Source organism: Haemorhous mexicanus, chromosome 1 (assembly GCF_027477595.1).
Source record: "Haemorhous mexicanus isolate bHaeMex1 chromosome 1, bHaeMex1.pri, whole genome shotgun sequence".
Lineage (NCBI taxonomy): Eukaryota > Metazoa > Chordata > Aves > Passeriformes > Fringillidae > Haemorhous > Haemorhous mexicanus.
The window spans coordinates 4,063,967-4,084,773 of record NC_082341.1 but is presented as its reverse complement, the minus strand read 5'-3'; the positions used below and the strand labels follow the sequence as shown (position 1 = coordinate 4,084,773).

At 43.7% G+C, this 20,807-nt stretch overlaps 1 protein-coding gene across 1 annotated transcript in view; it reads right to left on the bottom strand.

Moving 5' to 3' along the window:
• CRHR2 (corticotropin releasing hormone receptor 2) overlaps window positions 1–20,404 on the bottom strand; it is a 147,205-nt gene extending 126,801 nt beyond the window's left edge. Inside the window, exons 1-2 of the mRNA XM_059838718.1 lie at window positions 20,282–20,404; window positions 6,135–6,228 (exon numbers count right to left, since the gene is read on the bottom strand). Of these exons, the coding sequence (XP_059694701.1) occupies window positions 6,135–6,228; window positions 20,282–20,347 (160 nt within the window). The 5' untranslated portion in view covers window positions 20,348–20,404. The remainder of the gene's footprint in view (window positions 1–6,134; window positions 6,229–20,281) is intronic.
• Between the last annotated feature and the right edge of the window lie 403 nt (window positions 20,405–20,807).

Sequence of the window (20,807 nt, the reverse complement as noted above, 5' to 3'; positions counted from 1 at the left end):
ATCACCTCTATAAGCCCTGGGAAGGTTGCTGGTGCCCAGCTGGAGTGATGATGGTGCAAACACTGAAGTCTGAGGTTATCTTTCAGCCTGGGAGCAGTGACTGGGTGCTGTGGATGTGGCCCTGTCCCCCAGGCAGCTGCAGGAGCAGCGTGGGGAGCTGCAGCCAGCAGGCTGACGCCAAGGGAGTGAAAGCATCTGTGAAAATAAATCGCCCATCCAAGGCTCGCTCTAAAGGGGACTGCTCATTGATGTGGCCTGCTGGGAAAATCAGGAGGGAAGCAGTGAGAATTGCTGCCATACCATTACTCTAGAGGGATATTTAGGGGTGTAATGATGCCAAATCTTCTGTTTCCAGGAAACAGAGTGGTATGATGTACAGAAATAAATAACCCCTGGAGCAGAGAGGGGCTCACCTTCACAGTTGGGGATGGAAAGTAAATTATCAAATATGCTTGTGTGTCATAAAACTTTCATCCACTAAAAGGATCATTGATTCAAGGATGACTGAAATTGATTATTTAAAACTAACAAGCCAGCCAAGAACAACACTATTCATACATTCCCAGTTCTGTCAGGAGCCTCTAGAATAAAACACTGTCCCAGCAACTGGGAAAATGACAGCAAGCTCCAAGTGATGTCAGGTTAGCTGGAGACTTGTTGAGCATCTTTGATGAGTTGTGGATCCATCCTGGATACACTCCTCCCACATCCCCCAACACTTTCATTAAACCACAGCTTCCCCAGAGACTTGGAAAACACAGGGAACAACACAGGAGTGGTGTAAGCCTGGATTTGTACAGGTGGAATCCTGCACCACTCAGAATCAGGATGTTTCCACCATTTCTGGGAGACAAGAGCCTTTCACTACAAAGTGACCAGAGTGAGGGCAAGGAACCAGCCCCCACCTCAAGAGGATCCAGTCACCAGGAGGAACAAATCATTTTTCCTTTCACTGCATCCCAGGAATTCTTGAAATGAAATGCATGACATCTGATTTACTGTCTCTCCTTTACTGGGTTGTCTGAACACACTGAAACACCATAAATGCAAACTGCAACCTTCAAGCTGACTGAAAGGGAAGAAAGAGAAGAAAAACAGAGAATATACTTTGTATACTGATAAGGCACAGTAGCATTGGCCAACCACATACTGATTTATTATTTTTTTGGACAAAATTCGTGTTTTCAGATGAATTCTCTTTTGACAAGGTGTGGTGATGTTTTCAGGGGTCCCAGGATGAGGGAAGAGATGAGAATCTTGACTCCATGTTTCAGAAGGCTGATTTATTATTTTATGGTATATATTATATTAAAAGAAAATGATATATTAAAACTATGCTAAAAGAAAGGATTTCATCAGAAGGCTGGCAAGGAATAGAAAAAAAATGGGATGGAATGATAATAAAATCTTGTGACTGACCAGAGAGTCTGAGACAGCTGGACTGTGATTTGCCATTAATTAAAAACAACCACATGAGACCAATCAAAGATGCACCTGTTGCATTCCACAGCAGCAGATAATTATTGTTAACATTTAGTTTCTGAGGCCTCTCAGCTTCTCAGGAGAAAAAAATCCTAGCAAAAGGATTTTTCAAAAAATATGTCTGTGACAACAAGGTCTTAAAGATTGTTCCATTGACACATTTGCCCACACAAATAGGGGGATCAAAAGATTTCTGTGCAGATCAAAATTAAGCAGGATCAGATGCAAGCTGAGACTTGCAGTCTCCTGTGGAAACACGTTAGATGGGAAAGGCAAGGGATGTGAAGGGAATAATGCAAAAATATTCCACAATGCATGGAATATCAGTGTGAACTGAGGACCTCTGTCCTCTAAGTTCCTACGAAAATTCAAGTTGTAACTCAGTGCCTGTATCACACAGATATAGGGAATTATAGCCACCTGCTCATCCTGGATATCACTGTAGTTCAAGTCAAACCAGACCAGGAAATTACAACAGCAGAAACATCTTAAGCTGAGTCTTCTAAAAAAAATAAATTCTGCCATTTCAACCTACTCCTCGTATATATTAAAGCAAAGTAATAATTATTAACTAATAACTATTTTTATAAATAATAACTATTTTTTTTCTTCAGGTTCACAAACACAAAGACACTTCCCATCTGATGTGGTGCATCTCCCCCATGACCCAGATATCTTCTAGATTGTTCTATGATCCCAGGAATCCCATGGTCTTTGTGAAACGAGTTTGATGGTGAAGTGTCCTTTGACCCCCTACCAAGGAATTTTGTGTGTCCAGCAGAGACCATGTTGGGTCAGGAGTGACAATGGGAATATTCAGTCTTTCCCTGACAGCCTTGGAACATTCCTTACCTTCCATTGTTACTGGAATTTTTAAAATTCCAGTACTTACTTACCCAGATTGTGGCCAGGATCAAAGTTTAGATACCTATAGAAAGTTGCCATCTTAGCTCTGTGATTGACTGTTGTAGTTGTAATAAATTCTACTGACAGCCTCTGCAAATGTTAAATTAGCCAGTGATTAGGAACTGCTAAAAATCTTGTAATCCACTGTTGGTTTTTGTTTTCTTTTCTGCCTCTGTAAAGGTTGGGATTGACGCTCTTGAGACGATATTTTGTGTTTAGACTTAGATGTTGATTATTTCTTATCTATATTACAGTCTTACAAGGCATGAGTTTTGTATTATTTCACTAAGGAGTTAGAAAATGGCTAACTATTTTTCCTAAGGAGTTCTTTTAAGGCTAAACTATCTAATTAAGAAATGACACTTAAATTATTTTTACTTTTACCCTAATAACTAACCACTCACGTCCTGCAACACATAAGACTTTTCTGTCTAATTACACAAAACCACCCAAACCCATGGAGAAGAAGGTGAAGAAGTAGGACCAGCTACTGCCTTAAAACTTCCATCTTGCTTCACATATATTACTATATTCTAAACCCTTACACTCTAAGTTTCCCACCCTGTGATATCACACACTTCTATCCCAACTCCACACCCACAATCCCAGTTCTGTCATTCCATTCTGGAAGCTTCTCCACGGCCTCAGGTCAGTGCAGTGTTCTCTTGGGGGTCAGTGCCTGGTAGCACAGAAATCTGAAATTCTCAGCACCCAGGGTTCCAACAATGCACCTAAAAATTGTGAACAAACCTCAGACTGCTGCTGGTTCAGAAGCTGTGTAAAAATTCTATCTGTGGTGAATTGGTGTTTTTACAACATCCTATTAAGATCACCTTTTGCTGGGATACATTTGCTGCTGGTGCTTTAGGTGATGGTAATTAATGACATGTGTAATCCTTTAGATATAAACATTGACCAGATCTGGGATTAAGACTGGACTGAGCTGCACCTAAGATCTGTAAGGAGTTTAACAAGCAAGGGAGGTCTACTCTGACCCTCATGACTCAATAGAAGAGTTCCTTTTACCCTTTTGCATTTTTCATCTCTGTGTAAATCATTTTATCTCAATTCTAACTTGATTTTCCTCAGTGTGATTCATCCATGTAAAAAGTGATAGAGTGGACCTTGACACTGAACTTTGCTAACTCACACTTTTACAAATTCATGCTAAACATACTTCTGCTAATGGCTTTGATGGTGATTCTGTAACGACCTAAACTACTCATTGACAGCACCATCACACTCAGGAACTGAATCCAAGCAATCCTGAAGGTGCCATCTAGGGATTTTTCAAGGAAAAAATGCCCAAAAGAGAAAATGAGTTATGTTACTTTCCAACTCTGAAAAAGTATTTCTTGGTTTAAATTGTTTCAGAATGAATTTACAATGTCATTCTCTCAGCCATTCTGTGAAATTACCCATGCATTACATTCTCAAAAGCATTTCATGCCATCTGTTTGGGATACTTAGTGTGAACATATTTGGGGGTGAAATTAGTAATTATAAGAGGAGGAAATTAACATATTGGACTAATTAACAGCATCTTCTGGAAAAGAAACAGGGAAGATAACGAATTATAAAGCTTAATGTTTACTGTTCTCCCAGCTAAATAAAGATTGTTCAATATGGCTCTCCTTGGGTTTCTTTTCTTGATTTTTTTTTTTTCCCTTCTAGAATATATCTGCACTATGTCAAAGAACAGGAGCCAGAGAAAAGACTCAGACTCTGCAGGCTCTGTGGTCTGGTTCTCTCCATCCACGCTGCTGAATGGAACTCAATGTTCCCATGTGACACATCCTTGTCATTATCAGGTTCAAAATGAGGGCTGCAACACAGCTCACATCATTTTGGACATTAAAATATTACAGCAGATTTAATTCCAGAAGCTCATTATGCTTGGACCCCAATAAAGAAAAAGGATTTAATTTCTGCTCCATTTTAGGTTTTAATTTAGGATTAAATGGTGCTTTGGTCTTTAACTGTATCAATAGAGCTCTACTGACCATGAAGAGGTGGTGATTATATTGCAGATCTCCATTTATAATGAGAAGGCTCATAGCTGAATAGCCCAGACTGTTTGGAAGATCTAGTTTTCATGGAGCACAAAACCAACATGTCATGGGAACCACCATGTTCTTGTTGTTGAGCCTCCACACTGAGAAAAGATCATTGGTCCATGCTAAGCAAAAAAGTGAATTTTTGTCCCAAAGTTCACCTCATGCCTGAACCTGAGGCTGACCATGGAGCAAATTTGGGGGTTATTATATTTTACTATATTTGGAGTTTATTATGGGTATAAACCCACTCTCAAAGCACAGTACAGGTTCTCAGGATTTTGAAGCATCATGGGAAAGTCTGTTCTGAAAAAGCTGCAGGTTGCACTGACTATAAAAATCAACTTCCATTAATTTCAGAGCATTGCTTTACCTCTGATCAGTGATACCTCACAAAGACAGTGGAAGAGAAGAGAAGCTTCTGTAGCTTCTCCCTTCCCTTTTCCCATTAAAATTCTGTTCCAGTAGCCACACTCCACTGGAGAATATGCTGTGTGTTCATGCATCACATAAACAGCCCAGAAAATTATATTTTGTCAACAACTGAAAAATAAATTGTTTGCTCACTTCTAAGACAGCCTGGCGTGAAAATTTGTGGTTTTTTTCTGAAACAGAAGCTCTGCACAAGGAAAAACACTTCATGAATAAATGGCAAGTTTTACAATAATATTTACAAACACATTCAAAAGGCAAAGAACACCTAAAAGAAAGGTTCAAATATAGAACCTCATTTATCTTCCCTTTGTTTCCAGCTAAGGAATGGAATAGATGGTCATTAAACTGGTATAAACAAACCTGGTACCTGAGGCAGAGCTGCTCCCTGGAACACAATGGCACCAAGGGGCAGAGCTTGGGGCAGGTTCATAATACAGGTCAACACACCCATTTATATGCAAATTGAGAGGCAGTTAAGGCACCACAACTTTCACACTTCAGTCTGATATCTAGATCAGCTTATTGTCCTTAAGGAATAGATTAGGTCAGAATCAAACACTACTGATCCAACATATTTTATAGAAAGGTTTTTAATTCCCTGAACCTCATTTCCTTTGCTATTTCTCCAGGGATGGAGAACTGGCTGAATTGTAATACCTACATTATATTTTAAGCTCCTCCCTCCACAAATATTCACCAGGGGGAGAAAGAAAGTGAAGAGGAAGGGAACAAATGTAGTTTTTCCCCCAGAAGCACCATTCCTTGCAGCACACATCCCCAAGTCATGCTGCAGAGGAGTGGCTCTGAGTGTGCTTCTCCCACTTCTGAAACAAAGTTGGATCCAGCTTCACATCTCTTACAGCATCATTTCTGTGCTGGTATATTTTAGCCAAGAGACAACTGCTCTGCCCTGCTTCTAAAAACTGGTCTGGATAAATGGAGAAGACACTTCAAATATACTAATTTTCAACTATCACATCAGTCAGTAACTACAGCTAATTCAACAGATTAAACTATGAGAAAGAGCTGTCAGTAGTTCCCCTGAAGGGAACTACTCCAAGTGTGTAGAACTCTCCAGGTGTGTAAAATTCCAAGTTCTCCTTCCTTGTCACACCACTGCACATTGTCACCAAGGAAAAGCCAAGGCTGGAGACAGTATGTTTATCTCAGCAGGAAAAGATGTTCCCTGGAGCAAGGACACTTTGGAAATGGATCCTCCAGTAACAAGAAGCCACCAAGAAATGGAGGAATAAATACCTGTGACATTGGTGCGGGCTGACAAAGCTTCGCAGTACTTTTCCAGCAGCACAGACAAGGGCAGGTTCACAGAGGATTCACAGTGGAGAACTATCTGGATAAACAGAAAGAAACCAAGCAGGTAAAGCAGCAGCCTAGAACAGATTTTCTCATTCATGAGTACATCAAGTCCCCAGCAGTCTCAGAGCAGTTCCCATTCATGATTTACTCAGGTACAGTCACCCCCTGACATAGAAGGTTTTTGGTTGTACTTGCTCAGCTCCAGGGCTTCACATGGAATTCACCTGACTAATGCAGGAAACTGCAAATTAACCACCTAATCTGGATCTCTTCTTGTGGGAGCAGCTCAATGCCTTTAACAAAGCTCAGGATCCACTCTGTCTCACCTAAAAGGAGACACCTGAAATAGCAGAGCTGAATCACATCCCATTAATGATCATGTGTTGAGTTTTTTCAGTGAACTTTTAATTGGTATGTGGGTGCCAAAGATCCCTGCACATTCAAGAGATACAGCAATTGGCAAAGGGCAGTTCAGAGGGCCTGAAGAAGGTGTTTCCATGGAATATATAGGATAACTGGGCATCCCTGTAAGGTGTCCTGTGGCTCTTTTTAGTCAGTGGAAGACACACAAGTTTCTGACCCTCAGCATTCAGGGCTGAGCCTTCTATTGAGGGCAAGTGAGAAAGAGCAGTAATGTACAACCCCAAGAAAATTTTAGGAAATAGAGTTGAAAATCAATGGGGATATTTTAATCTTCACACTCAAAATGAAGCACCCAGTGCAGACAGAGGAGAGAAGCCCACACCAAAACACAGAGCCAAGTTGGGATCCTGCTTGGAGCAAGAGAAGCTCTTGGAAAGTCCTTTAAGAAACACAAAACAAAACGTGGCAGGAAAATTTAGGAGTAACAAATCAATGACAGAAAATTCCATCTTCAATCTATGAAACAAAATCTTTCTGAGGGGGATATAAAGCCATGGTAACACACAAAATGCCTTTGCTTTTCTGTTTACACAGAATGACTCCAACACAATTCAGCAGCTTTTACTCAGGGAAACAACCATACTCCTTGAAGGTTGATATTGTATTTCAGGGCTCTAAGGCGTGTTAAGTGATTGAGGAACCCATTTTATGTCACTGAATTCTCTGTCACTTAATAAAAAGAAGGGTAAATGCTCATGACAATAGAATCCATCAGCAATGTTGGTGTCTAAAGAACAACTCTTCTTTGTACAGCACCTTTTTCTACCTATTTCTCACTTTGCTGTTATTTTATAAAATAGGAAGTGTTGAAGTACAAACAGAAAACCTTTCCCAGACTTCATTCTTTTCATACAAACTCCATGAAGGGGCTGTTTCTCCTCCAGGTGTGAGGATTTGCCAAGAATTTTGAATGAGTTAGAGATGGGACTTGTAAGTTGTTTTAGATAATGTGATTTATTTTTCTTGTCTTTTACATAGGTAGGAAAGGTGAGCTCAGCTCACATCTTCACCACATAAAAAGTCCCACGCCTTCTAGTTACAAGACCTTTTAAAGATTTATTAACTAATACAACACTACTAACAAAGATATTTATATTTTTGAACTAATTCTTAAATATTTTTTTTTATAGAGTCATACCACAGTGTAAGCTTTTTTAATTAATCATGTTATAACACATAAACTCAGAGTACTGTACTCTACAACTTTAAACTCCTACTTAACAGATCTCTGCTTTAAACTACAAGTCTACATTCTCATTTCTATTACCTACATTTGGAAGCCTTTTCCAAAGTCTCAGATTAAATCTTGTGTTTAATGCTAAACTTTGCCTTACAGGCCCAAAGTTCTGAGAGTTCCCTGCATTTCAAATTCCAGCATCCAGGGAGGCTCTAAACTCCTGCCTCCCATAGCAAACCCTCCATGCACAGTCAGGTCAGGGATATAAAGCCAGGTACAGATTCCACCTCCCAAGGCACACAGCTCCCAAAACCCAGACTTTGCAGTGGCCACGTCTCATTTCAGACCCAGGCACGTGAGTTGACACAGCAGAGGCATTTCTTGCCCTCCATCCCTCACCCCTCTGCCTCCTCCCAGGCCAAAAGCACTGCCTCACTTCAAAGAAGAAACTCAAGCCATCCCCATGTACTGTAAATACCTCCCCAGGACGATGGAAAAGACAGACAGAGGTCAAGCTGAGCAGAGCCTGGGCAGGAACAGGAAAGGTTAAATGTCACATTTGCCTTAAGGTCAGCTCAGGTTAATCTGGCTGGGGGGAAAAGTGCCTTCCACATATTATGTTACTTTTGGTTTCATTTTCTCTCTGCTAACCACAGTCAACAGCCTTGCTGTGCGTGAAACTTTTATTTTAAAAATACTGTATCTAAAGCAGACAAACCCAAACAATGCCTCAGGTTTTAGCTTTTATATTTTTCAGGTTCTGTGCTGCTTTAGTGTGTGGGTCTGAGCTTCACATCAGGGCATGGTGAGCTCTATGCACAGAGCAGGGAGACAAAACAATTCCTGCTCCAGCTGGGCACCAAGGACAAATGAGCCAAATCTCAGCCCAGGAGCACAAACCCTGTGGGCTGGAGAGAGAAAAACAAGCAGGGTGGGAGTGCCTGGGCTAAAGCTGGGCTGGGACAATGAACTGCAAGGTGCCAATGGAGCAGAGCTGATCCCAGGGAGAGACCCCGGGAGCGCTCGTGCATTTTGGGGCCATTTTGGGTCATCTTGGGTGCAGCCCTGGCTGGGCTCTGGTGCTGCCCAAGGTGCATCCATTGAGGCCTTTTAATAAATCCCACTTTATTCTTTAGCTCTGTTCTAGCTCAGCCTTGAAAAACCCCTCTCACAATAATAAAAAACAGCAAAACAAACAAAGAAAGAAATATTTCAGCAATGTAAAATTGTAAAGATAAATAATTGGGCCCACGTCTGCACAGAAATTGTATTTTGAAGTACTGAAATAATGGCTTTGGGTCACTAATGCATGACTTTACTCAAACTGTATTTCTCTTAAAACAGCTATTCCATAACCTCTGCCCGCCAAATCAGTTCTTTTTTGTCCTGAAAATGTACCTAAATCATGCACAGAAATGTCCAACTTAATTCCTCTGAGCCATTGTGAACATTTATGAACAAATAAAACTAATGTGCTGAGCCAAAGATTGAGGTGGAAATCAACCTTTTACTTTCCAAAGCAGGGACACCAACTAAGAGCAGGCCAGCTCTTAATCTTAAAAAAAAAAAAAAAAACCAAAAAAAAAAAAAAAAAAAACAAAACAAAAACAAAAAAAAAAAAAAAAAACAAAAAAAAAACACTGCCTTTGGTCAACTTCCCATTTAAATCTGAGAGGACTTTGGGAAAAGGATGAATTGCTCTGGTGTCACTGTCTGCCTCTCTAATGGACATTTTATTGGGCCTTTCCCCTTGGACATGGTCACTGCATTTCATTAATTCATGAAAGATCTTTATCTCTGTCAGAGAACATCAACTATGAGACACAAGAGTAGCCTACTCACAGTTTCCATCTAGCATTCGTGGTTATTTCATCCAGCTTAGAGAGGATTTGTAACTTCATTTTAAGAAGAATTAAGAAAGAGTCCTGGTTTGAAATACTGAGTTCCACTAAGGAGCAATATAGAAATGTAAAAGCAAATGAACACCGGTGCTGTAAAATTCACCTGCACGGGAGAGGTTGTTTTTTCCTCTCAAACATGGAAGAAATGGCTACAGGAATATAAAGGAATGGCTTTGGAATATAAACCAGCCCCCAAAGCTATGGATTCAATCCAAAAATGTCAACACAAGCATGGGGCTACCACAGAGACACTGTCACCAAGATATTTTCTGAAAAATCCTCTTTGCCCAGGATTTTCTCCTGGGAAGCTGAGAAGCTCAGAGAGGAATGAAAACAAGAATTATCTGATTGCTGCTCCTGTGTTTGCTGCTTTGGAATGTGGCTTGGACATTGTTTACCTACAGGTGAATGATTGGTTGGTTCCATGTGAATTGTTTTTAATTAATGGCCAATCATGGCCAGCTGTGTGGGACTCTGAGGAATCTGTCACAGGTTTTTATTATTCTTTTTTGTGAAGCCTTCTGATGTATCCTTTCTCTATAGTTTAGTATAGTTTTAGTATAGAATTTCTTTTAATATTATATAATATCATAAAATAATAAATCAGCCTTCTGAGAACATGGAGTCAGATTCTCATCTTTTACCTCGTCTGGGGATTCTCACAAACACCACAAGACACAACGGAGCATCTGCTAAATTTAAATATCTCACAGTAGATAGCAGCAGAGGGGGTGAAGTCAGCAGGAATGCAAGCTGAAGGGAAGGACTGAAGAGGAAAAGGATGACCCACAACAGTGGAACACCCCTTGCCAAGATGCAGGTGAGTTTGGAGGCAGTGGATGCTGCCACACACGGACAGAGGCACACACTCCCCTTTCCCATCCTCCCACAAGAATTCCCAGATGCCATACTGCAGTGCTCTAATAAAAGCCAGTTGTTAGGCCTCCCTGTCAAACATCTGCTGGTGGCATGCTGAGAGGTGCTGACATCTGACCCAGCCTCAAAGCAACAGAGCAAAAACTCTTTAAAAAAAAAAAAAGTAGTTTCTAGTACTCCCGAGGTCCCAGAGAAATCCATCCCATGGAAGTACAAGAGCATTTCAGCAGAAAGCCACTCCCAGAAAAGCAGTGGGATTTGTATTGAATAGCTTAGACTTCTAAACAGAGAGCAGCAGTTGAGCTGATCACACAGGGATTCCTTTGGAATTCAGGGAGAGAAGCAGGAATTTTCCAGATGCAGTTCATCTGCAGTATGTGAAATCTTTTAATTGGAATGAACTCCACTGAATGGGTCTTCTGCACTATAGGGACAGTCACTCAGATGCATCCTTCCTAAATTTTCTTTAGACAATGCATACAAAAGGAGAGGTCAAAACATTCCTAGAGATGATGGCTGCAGAAGACACGAGCACATCATCATCTTATTTAGTAATCTGTGCTCTTTCTTTTACTGAGCAAGATGAAGTGACCTTCCAACTTGGAAAAATGTGGGAGCTATCAACACAAAATATGCTCAGTCCACAGCTGACAAGAGAAGGGTCCATCTCATGTCTTCTTTGCCACACAAAGTCTCACCCTGCACTATTCACTGTGCTCTCTATAAAGCCAAAGCATTTTCCACTCCTGAGAAACCACCACTGGCAGTGGCATGGATCAGGTCAGGAGGATGCTTCTTCCTACCCTCCAACTCTGGGAACCTCCACTGCTCTTAAGACTCCAGCTTTTCCCACGTGTTTTTTTAAACTATCTGAGGCTGCAAATGCCACCTCGTTTCAACATCAAAATTGCAGCAAAACTGTCTTCAGCACACAGAAAAGCTGCTGCTTAGTAGCTTTGCCTCAGAACTCAGGGAAAAAAAAAGAAAAAAAAAAAGTGTGAGAGAAAAGGGAAACCTGCAGAAACCTTCAATTAGGCAAGAAAAGCAAGTAAATTCACTCCATCTCCACCATGAAACTGAATTCTCACCCCAGCCTCTGGGATGGGCATGCTCAGAACAGTGGCCCAATTAAAAGCAAAAATTTAGTTTGTGTCCAGAGAAGCTCATTTTAGGGAAATACAGGCATGTAACTTCACAATGAAAATGCAATTAGTGAAAGAGCTCCACTCAGCAAAATCAAACTTCCTTGACAAAATCCATCCTCTGTTTGAACAGTTTCCAGGGCAGGTGGGCATCTGGCAAGTTCTACATCACTGGTGTGGGGAAACAGATGCTTTGGGAAAAAACACCAGAAATTCATTGGAATGCTCTTATAAAAAATGCCAGTGTTCATCAGAGCAGCTCTTTCCTTCTAAGAGAGGGCAACACATGGGAGAGAATGAGGAGATGGAATATTTGCTGACTTCTAATCACCTGAAGGAATAGGCACAATCAGAAGAGTGAAAGCTGCTACTTCAGGACAAAACCAGAGATGAGCACTGGAAAGGAGAGGAAAGTCATCCTCACAGTGGCCAGGATGGATTTATATCTGCTGCCATGTGGTTACTTCATCCACAAGATGCATCTGAAGGAGATGCTTATCAAAGAACAGTAGTCAGAGGGTCATTGTGTTGGAAATACTTTGTTTTATGGAGAACTATAAAGGTCAGCCCTCTGCATGAAGATGTTTTTGGCCTTTCTCAACACAGTGACTTAAAATCGCTCGTGCAGCAGCACTTGGCAGTGTCCAATTGTTTGGCTTGGCTTCACCAGAAAAATAATTTCCATTTGGGATAGAAAGTCTAAATACAAGTTTTCACAGGAGCCTGCAACCTGAAACCTGAGCCAGCCAAGGTTACAGTAAAGGGAAAGACTCTGAGCACAGTTCAAGAAAAATAGGCTCATTTTCAAATCATCCTTCAGCTCTTTAGACTCCCTCTGAGTTAATCCAAGGGCCACATAAAACATTGCTACTTGCTAGAGAACAGTGAATGCTCCAGGAGACACTGCTCCACGATGTTAGAGGCCAGATGTGTTCTGCAGCTCTTCCAGGAAGTCTGGAAAAAGAGACCAAAAGTCTGCATGGAATGGGAATTAGGACCCCAGCTCAATAAAGCAACTGAACACATGCTCGGTTTTAAGGCATGAAATTAAATCAATCTTTATGCAAAAATAAATTAAAAAAAAACCCTTGAGCACCTGCTACACTGAACCCACTGCTGAACTTGACTGTTGTCTTTAAAACTTGGAGATGTGCCTTCAGTGAGCACTGCCTACATGCTCAGCTGAAGCAGCTTTTAGAGGGGAGGTTCTTCATCCACTGAAAGCCATGCAGGTGCTGAGGCATTTTCTGAATCATGAGATACAAACCAAACCTGGTTAAGGCCACCCACAGGCTGGACTTGTCCAACCAGGTCTCCAAGCCCTTCCAAAGCAACCTGAGATGTTAAAAATGAGCATAACTGCATTTGAATCACAAGCTGCAGCTCTCCTGAAATAAAACTGTTTAATGGAAAGAGTTTTCAATTTCACATCCTTGAAGAGTTTTGTTGGTCATTGCCCACACCTGTGGGTACCATATTCAGAGCCTGGAAGGGGAGCAAGCCTCTCAGGGCACTCCTGCCTTCATGTCTGCCCTCTCCTTTGGTCTGTGAGTAATTTTTTCCCACCCAATTCCCATTCTTGTGAATCCTCTCAGCAGCTCCAATGTGACTCACCTCACCCCCCTATTCTAGCAGCCTTTGCTTCAGGCTCCCCAATGCTCAGAGGAAAAAGGAACCACTGTCAAGGACCAATCCATCACCTGTGCTTTAAACATGGACTCCAGGGTGAGATAATCATGCACTGGAGACAAAACACTCAGGGAATCCAGAGCAGCTCAAGTTTAGAAGTCATATTTACCCAAGTGAATGCCAATACTTCCCTCATCTAAGCTTTATCTTCATGCAGAGCCTCTGCAAGGATCATTCACCCATCCATTGTCACCACTGCCACTACCTTTCCAAAGCCACCCCTCACTGGCTTTCCCAGCTCAACAAGTCTGAGCTCCTAATCTTTGTTCTTCATGTCTCTGCCATCTGAAAAAGATAAAAAACCCATCTGGATCAAGATTTTATCAGCTGAAGATATCTGCTCAGCCTCCCATGGAATGCCAAAAGTGGTACCTCTGTATCCTCCACAAAATGTTCCTCTGACCCAAGATTTCCTGACAGGGATTTAAAAATGAGCCAGTGAGGTGGCACTGGGTATCAGCAGTGAACTTTCTCTCCATCCTTCCTTAAACTGCTAATTCTTGGGCTGGAGCCCACTCTTAGATTTGAAAATCAAGTATCACAGTGAAATTTAACTCCAGGTCTGGAATTATCTTTCACTACCTGAAGGGGAATCACAGACTCTTCTCCGAGGAGTCAGATTCCTCTCAGGAGCTGACAGCACAGCATCAAGACAGGCATCATTCACAAACTGAAGTGAGGGAAAATCTCATAGAACATAAAGAAAAAATTATGCACCATGACAACGACAGCAGCAGAAAAGAGATGCTGTAAAAAGACATTTCAGAGATGTTGTGAGAGCTCCATCTTTGCAGATTTTCACAGCCGAACTGTGGACGAGAATGATTTGGTTTTGGAATTAGCCCTGCCTTCTGGAAATCCCTTCCAGCACAAATTATTTTTTCATTCCTTGATTCTATATGATTTATAGTCCCCACAGTGAAAAGAATCACAGATAACAATTACTCCCCAAACCTTTCAATGGGCAATGCAGTAAACAGTTTACAGACTGTATCTTGAACAGTAATCAGCAATCCAGAGGCTTAGAGGTTTTTCTCACTCATGTTTCTAAGATTTTTTTTACTGTGTTCACATAATTATAATTGAAATATTATTCCAAATACTATGAAAAGACATTTTAAAGTTATTACTGTATTTAAAGATAAAATTTTCTTTTAATCCTTGTTTTTTTTCTTTCTGAAGGAAAGAAATACCACAAGTCTGACAAGACTTCAAAATCCTCATGAAGATACTTCTTTTGATAAAGTAGGGGATTCTTACACTTTGGAAGGTGTGTCAAGTTCAAGCTAGACTGAACAGCTGATGTCCCAGCAGGTGAGTTTTGAGGCAGGATGAGGAAAGATCCTCAGTGCCTCTGACTGGAAGCACACCTGGTCAAAATACTTTCCTGAGCTCTGAGAGATCATTCTCAGCAGCCAAGGGACACCCTGGGCTTCCTCTCTGCTTTGAAAGAGCCAGTAGATAGCAGAAGGAGCAGCCTGGTCCCTGGCAAGGATGTCTGCTCACAAAACAAGCAAGCAGCAAGGGAAGAGCTGGGATGGCCACAGTGCCCAGCACAGCCCTAGCATGGCTCAGGAGCCTCTGCTGGCCTGAGCCCCCTGAAACCCAAGCCATGCCCAGGCCTGGGATCTGCTCCTGCCACTCAAAGGGAATCGATACCTCAGCGAGCAGAGCCTGGCTGGCAGCCCCACAGGAAACCTGTTCAGGCCTGTCAGCACACTTCCTTCCCTTCCTTTTTGCCTCCTTCCCTCCTTCCTTTGTGCTGGAAAAGCCACCCCTGCCAGGGCACAGCACTTCCCAAACCATGGCAGTGCAGAGATAACAGCACTGAGCAGCTCTCCTGCCTCCCAGGGACCTGGGGAACAGCAGCAGGGATTATCCCCCAGCCCCAGGAAGCAGCAGCTCCTCTGCAGCCCTCTGGCACTTCAGCTACTATTACCAGGGCAAGGGTTTAGCATTGCAGTGAGGACAGCTAATGTATTTTAATCTCCATCTGCATTACTCACTATTTACTTTCCCGACATACCCAGCCCAGGGTGGACAGTTACTTAGCCAGCATTATGCAAAAGTTTATAGGGCTTTAATTGGCTTTGTTTAATTAGCTTCATTTTCTTACAGCTGTGTGGAAGTAGTGCTTTTCAGCTCTTGAATTATCAAATGGATTTTCTTTCTTATTTAGTGAAAACATGCTGAGTTTCTGTGCAGGCACGTGAGGCTTAAGGGATGTTTGGAGAGGAAGATTCCAAGTTCTCCACCCACTGAGCTCCACACCAGGGCTGGGAAGGAGCAGCACACTCCCAGCACCTGGCTCTCAACGTTGCCTCCTCTGCACAGCAAGGAGGGATTTGGGAGTCAGAGGTCAGGACAGGACCTGGAATTTGCCTCTGTGAGATGCTTTTCCCTCTCCCTTCCACAGATGGACCAGCCCTTAAGAAGATCCAGCAGAACATCTGCTTGTGAAAGCCAGTGCAGATGAGCCCAGGGCTTACCACAGAACGTGCTCCTTGTCAAAGAGCATTGCAGGGAGCATCCCACAAACACCCCCATGGTGGCACCACGAACTGGAAATGAAATTTTCACGTATTTGGATGTGACTGACGAGATTCAAGCAGACAGTCACCTGAAGGAGAGCTCTGTCTGTTGACTGATCTACCTTCTATTTGTCTTCTCTTGTAGCAAGGACCGCAGCCAAATTTCTACAACTTCTCAGAGAAGAAAATTAAAATACTCTACCCAACACTTAAATCAAATACAGCTACCTTCAAAGCTGTTAAGATTAAAAGAATTATTAGCAGCAAAAGAAAGCATTATTAAAGAAATAGTTTGAAAAAGCAAAGCATCAGAAAGAGTTTAGTTGTCATGAACAGAAAGATAGGGAGATAAAGACAATGTTTATGCAATGCTTTAACACAGGCCATTGAGCATCCACATGAGGCAAGGGAGGTGAGAGGGGCTCGCTGGACAGCTCCAGCTTTATATCCAATAATTAATGTTTGCACTTTAAGGAAGAGCAGACTACATCTGGGATTAAAAGTGGTGTAAAATCCAAGAAATAAGGACATGGATACGATCTGTTGCAATTTATAGGCACGGCGTGGAAAAGAAAATTCCTGCAAAAAAGTCATCTGCTGGATAAACTTTTAATCTAGAGTAAATCAGCTTTTCCCTAAATCTCCTTCTTGCATTTGCAGTGCTGCAAAACCTGAAAGTGATATAAACTACAAAGGAACAGATTCAGCAGCATGTGCAGCTTGTTGTTACCACCCACATTTCCTCACCTCCCCCTCTCCCCAAAAAATAAGATCTGCAGAACTATTAAAAGAATCTAGAAATGTGCAAATGTTTGTTCTAATACAACATTTTTAAAATATTTGGTTTACTAATATATAGGGCAAAATGAAAATAAAAAGAAAACAGGAAAACGCATCCTTAATAAGTTTGTAGCATCCACTACCCTGTTTTTCTCAGGGTGGATCTCTCAGTTCAGCACATCAGCAGCAGGAACTCACAGGAATCCCTGACACAAAGAGAGCTGATCACCAAATTCAAAGGAATGAAAAGTTGGCCTTAGAGGAAAACCCCTCCCTGGGGCGAGCCCAGAGCGATGGCAGCACAGCACTCTCCATCTAAACCAAAAAAATCCAGCAGTGCAAAGCTCTGTTCTAAGTCCTCAATCACTTTGACTGTTCAATTTTTAGAATGGCTCCTGGCCACACTGCTGCCCCAAGGAATCTGGTGGGATCTCACACAATTCCTGGCAGTGATCTGGGAGCACCATGGACCACCATGCACCATCTCCCTGGTTTACATGCTGAAGGAGCTCTATCACATGAGCATAACTCACTCCCTGGCATTTTTTTCTGAAGGCTGGAGAGCTTTCCTGGAGATATTGATGTGTCAGTGGAGTTAGAACCTGTGAGGCTGAAATTAAAATTCTGCACCTGATAATGCAGAGGCTGCAAAGAGATCCCAGCTCTCTCTTCCTCCACAACCACGCTCTGGTTTGGAATATGAAGGTCACAGAGTTTAGAGGACTTGATAATGACTTTTCCTCTGCTCTTGACAGGATAATAATATGTAAGCAGATGCCTTATATGCACAAAAGCTAAAGCTGCTTTCTTGCTGGCTAAGGGCAGGGATGAACATCATCACTGAAATGTTTTACGGCAAAACTACAGCCAGCCAACACCAGCACACAGCCACCTCCCTCCAACATCCAGTCATTGCCATGGGATGGTTACAAACTAAACCCTGACAAAGTACTGCCCCAGGAAAGGCTTCTCCTGATGAGATGTTTATGCTGCATTAATTCACAATAGGGCTGAATTTTGGCAGCCTCAGACCAGGAATACCATTTAACTTGTCAGCACTGGCTGATACACTCACACTGCCCCAGCTCTTTTAACAGCTCCAGGGGAACAAATGATAGCAAGCTTTGCTTTTGGTTTTGATGAATAATTCCCCCTCTCCAAATTACGTGAACTTAGCAAGGGCTTTATATAAAAATGTCATAAGACTCATTTGCTTTCGTTTTATGGGGTTTTTTTGTTTCCCACATTCAGTTAAATGTGTTTTCAAGTGCATCATAAGTCCAGAACTCCTTTAAGAGAACATAAATCTCAGTTCAAGTCTTCACCCTTTTGCTGACCAGCCCTGTGAAATCTGTCAGGTCATTTGCACCAGCATTTTCATGTGGCAGATCTAATTCTGTACCAGAAAGTTGCCTCATCTCGTGGGCGTTGCAAACCTGCAGCTCCCATAAAACACAATTGCTCGGCTGCTGTGAAAACTTAAACTCCCTTAATTGGGTAAGGGCCCGCTCTCACAAGCAGCTATTTTCCTCAAATCCACAAATGTGGATAAAGTCACTGACTTCAAGTCCACTTTCAAGTGTTTTCAAGTTAAACAAGAACTTAGGAGCTTTGGCTTGGAGCCAAAGTTTTAAAACACTGCTCTTAAGCTTCTTGGTGCAAAGTTCCCTCCAGCTGGAAAGCAGAGATCCAGATTTACTGACAACATTCAGGGATTAAAACACTCCCCAAAGGAGCAGCAAAACCTTCTGCTACAGTTGGAGCAACCACAGCTGTTTTGAAGGTGAAGATTCAAAATGGTATTTCCCACACAGGTATACACGAGCCCCTGTCAGACACCAGCATGTTCCACCCAAACAAGCTCCTCTGTAAAAACACAGAGAATACACTCAGAGTTCACATTTCTTGGACTAAACACATTCTATGAAAACTTCACTTTTTGATCCTTAATCTACTTTTCCTTCTCCCTTTCTTTTGAGGCAGTTTTGTTTTCAAAGCAGCGACACAACTACCAAAATTTGCAGAAATAATTCAAATGCAAAGTTGCAGCAGAACTGGAAACCTGGAAAATCCATAGATTGTATCCGCAGAGGAAACACATAACATTTCTTGATTCACTGCAAATGGGTTAGTCTGGCTAAATACTCAGTACCTGAGTACTTTTGATAACCTCACCAACAAGTCCCACACTCTAAAGACAAACTGAGGTTTTTTTATGGACCAAGATAAATCAATAAGAGAAAACACACACTGGGAGAAAAAAAGAGACTAAGAAACAAAGATCAGGAAGAAGTGATTTTGGGTTGAAAACAGCAAGTGTGTAGACCCATGCCACTGTGATCCCAAGTGCACTGATCTCTTCCTTCTCTTGGGGATAAAAAAAAACCAACACTGGCGGAGGTGAGAAAGTATTCTCTCACTTCTAAGAAAGCTACTGTGAAAAATAAAATGAAATTAAATTGTTGCTTGTCTCTGAAGCCTGCTGTTGACCTGGCTTTTCTTTTTCTTTCTAAATTGGAGAGGGGAGAAAAAACCAAACAAACCCCAAAATAAACAAACAAAACCCCACAAACAAACAAAACCCAAACCAAAACAAAATAGACAGAACTTAGGGAAACAGAGCAGTTTTTCTTTCTTTCTTTCTTTATCTAAGGAAATGTTAAAGATAGACCAATTACAGTGCAGTTCAGAAGGGTCAGTGCCACTTTTTTAAAGCTGTGGGAACAGCCTTTACAGGTTCAAAGCTGCTTAACCTCTCACATTTTCTTTTCAAGTCTGGCTTAACCACACTTAAAACAGTCGCTTAAAACAAACAAGCCACCAAAAAGCACCGGGAAAGCTTTTCAAGTCCAGCCCGACAGAGGCCAACCTGATCTCCACCTTATCCCAGCATCTCCCAGGGGGATGCCGCTGATGGAGAAGGACCACGCGTTAAAGCTTCCTGCGGGTTTCACTCCGGAGAAACTCGGAGCAAGTGCTCGGCGGGGTGCGTGGGCTGAGCCCTGCCCATCGCCACCCCTGCCTGCCGATGGCTGCCGGAGCACATGGTGCCAGGACAGGCACCGGGACAGAGGCCGGGGACACCGGGCACCGCCAGGGAACGAGGAGATGGCCGGGAAAGCCCCTTCCCGCTGGGACAAGGAGCTGCCACCCCAGCAGAGTCCCTGTGCTGGGACCTCTTCCAGCGAGGTCGAGCAAAGGTGGCTGTGTCACAGGGCAGGGGGCACTAAAAAGGGCCCAGGGACTCGCTCCAGAGGTGAGCGAGCAGAGGGTGTCTCTGAGAGCACCTGTGATGGAGCAAAAATGGCCACGGGGACGGACGGATCCCCGGGCAGCACCTGGCAGGGAGCAGTGCCCGCCCGGGGTGCCCCAGAGCCGGGGACGCACCTGCGAGGGCGCGGAGCAAGGTCCCCGCACGGAGCCCCGAGCGCCCGGGGTTGCCCCGCTGCGTTCCCCGCGGCCATGCGGCGTCCTCCCCTCCCCTCCCCTCCCCTCCCGGTCCCGGTCCCGGTCCCGATCCCGGTCCCGCACCCCCCGCCCCGTTCCCGTTCCCGTCCCCGGCACTTACGGGCAGGAGCAGGAGCGCGGCGGCCGCTGCCGCGGGGAGGCTGCGCTGAGGCGCTCGCCCCGCCATGAGGGCTCGGGGGGTGCCCGGGGCTCAGCCGGACCCTCGGCGCTGCCCCGGCGCCGGCATCGCCCCCCGCCTGCTGCCCTTGACCCCTGCCCGCCGTCCCGGAGCCGAGCCCGGCGCTGCCGCCGCGTCCCAGAGCAAACCCCCGGCAGGGAGGGAGGGAGAAGGGGGAGCCGAGCCCGCCCTCCGCCCAGGATTCCTCGGGGATGGAGGCGGCGGGGGGCCCCCGGGGGAGCGCGACCCTCACAGGCTCCAGCAGGCGGGGGGACCGTGCTGTGCCCCGGCCCCGAGCGCCACAGGGGCTCCCCCCTCCGTGGGGCGCTGGCTGGAAGCGGGGCCGCACTCTGCCGGCAGCAGTGGGGAGCCCCCTCGCCGAGCGCTGGGTGATGGAGATCCCTCTTCCCCGAGCGATGGGGACGCCTTCCACACCAGCTTCCAGAAATAACGGGGATCCTCCTCCGCC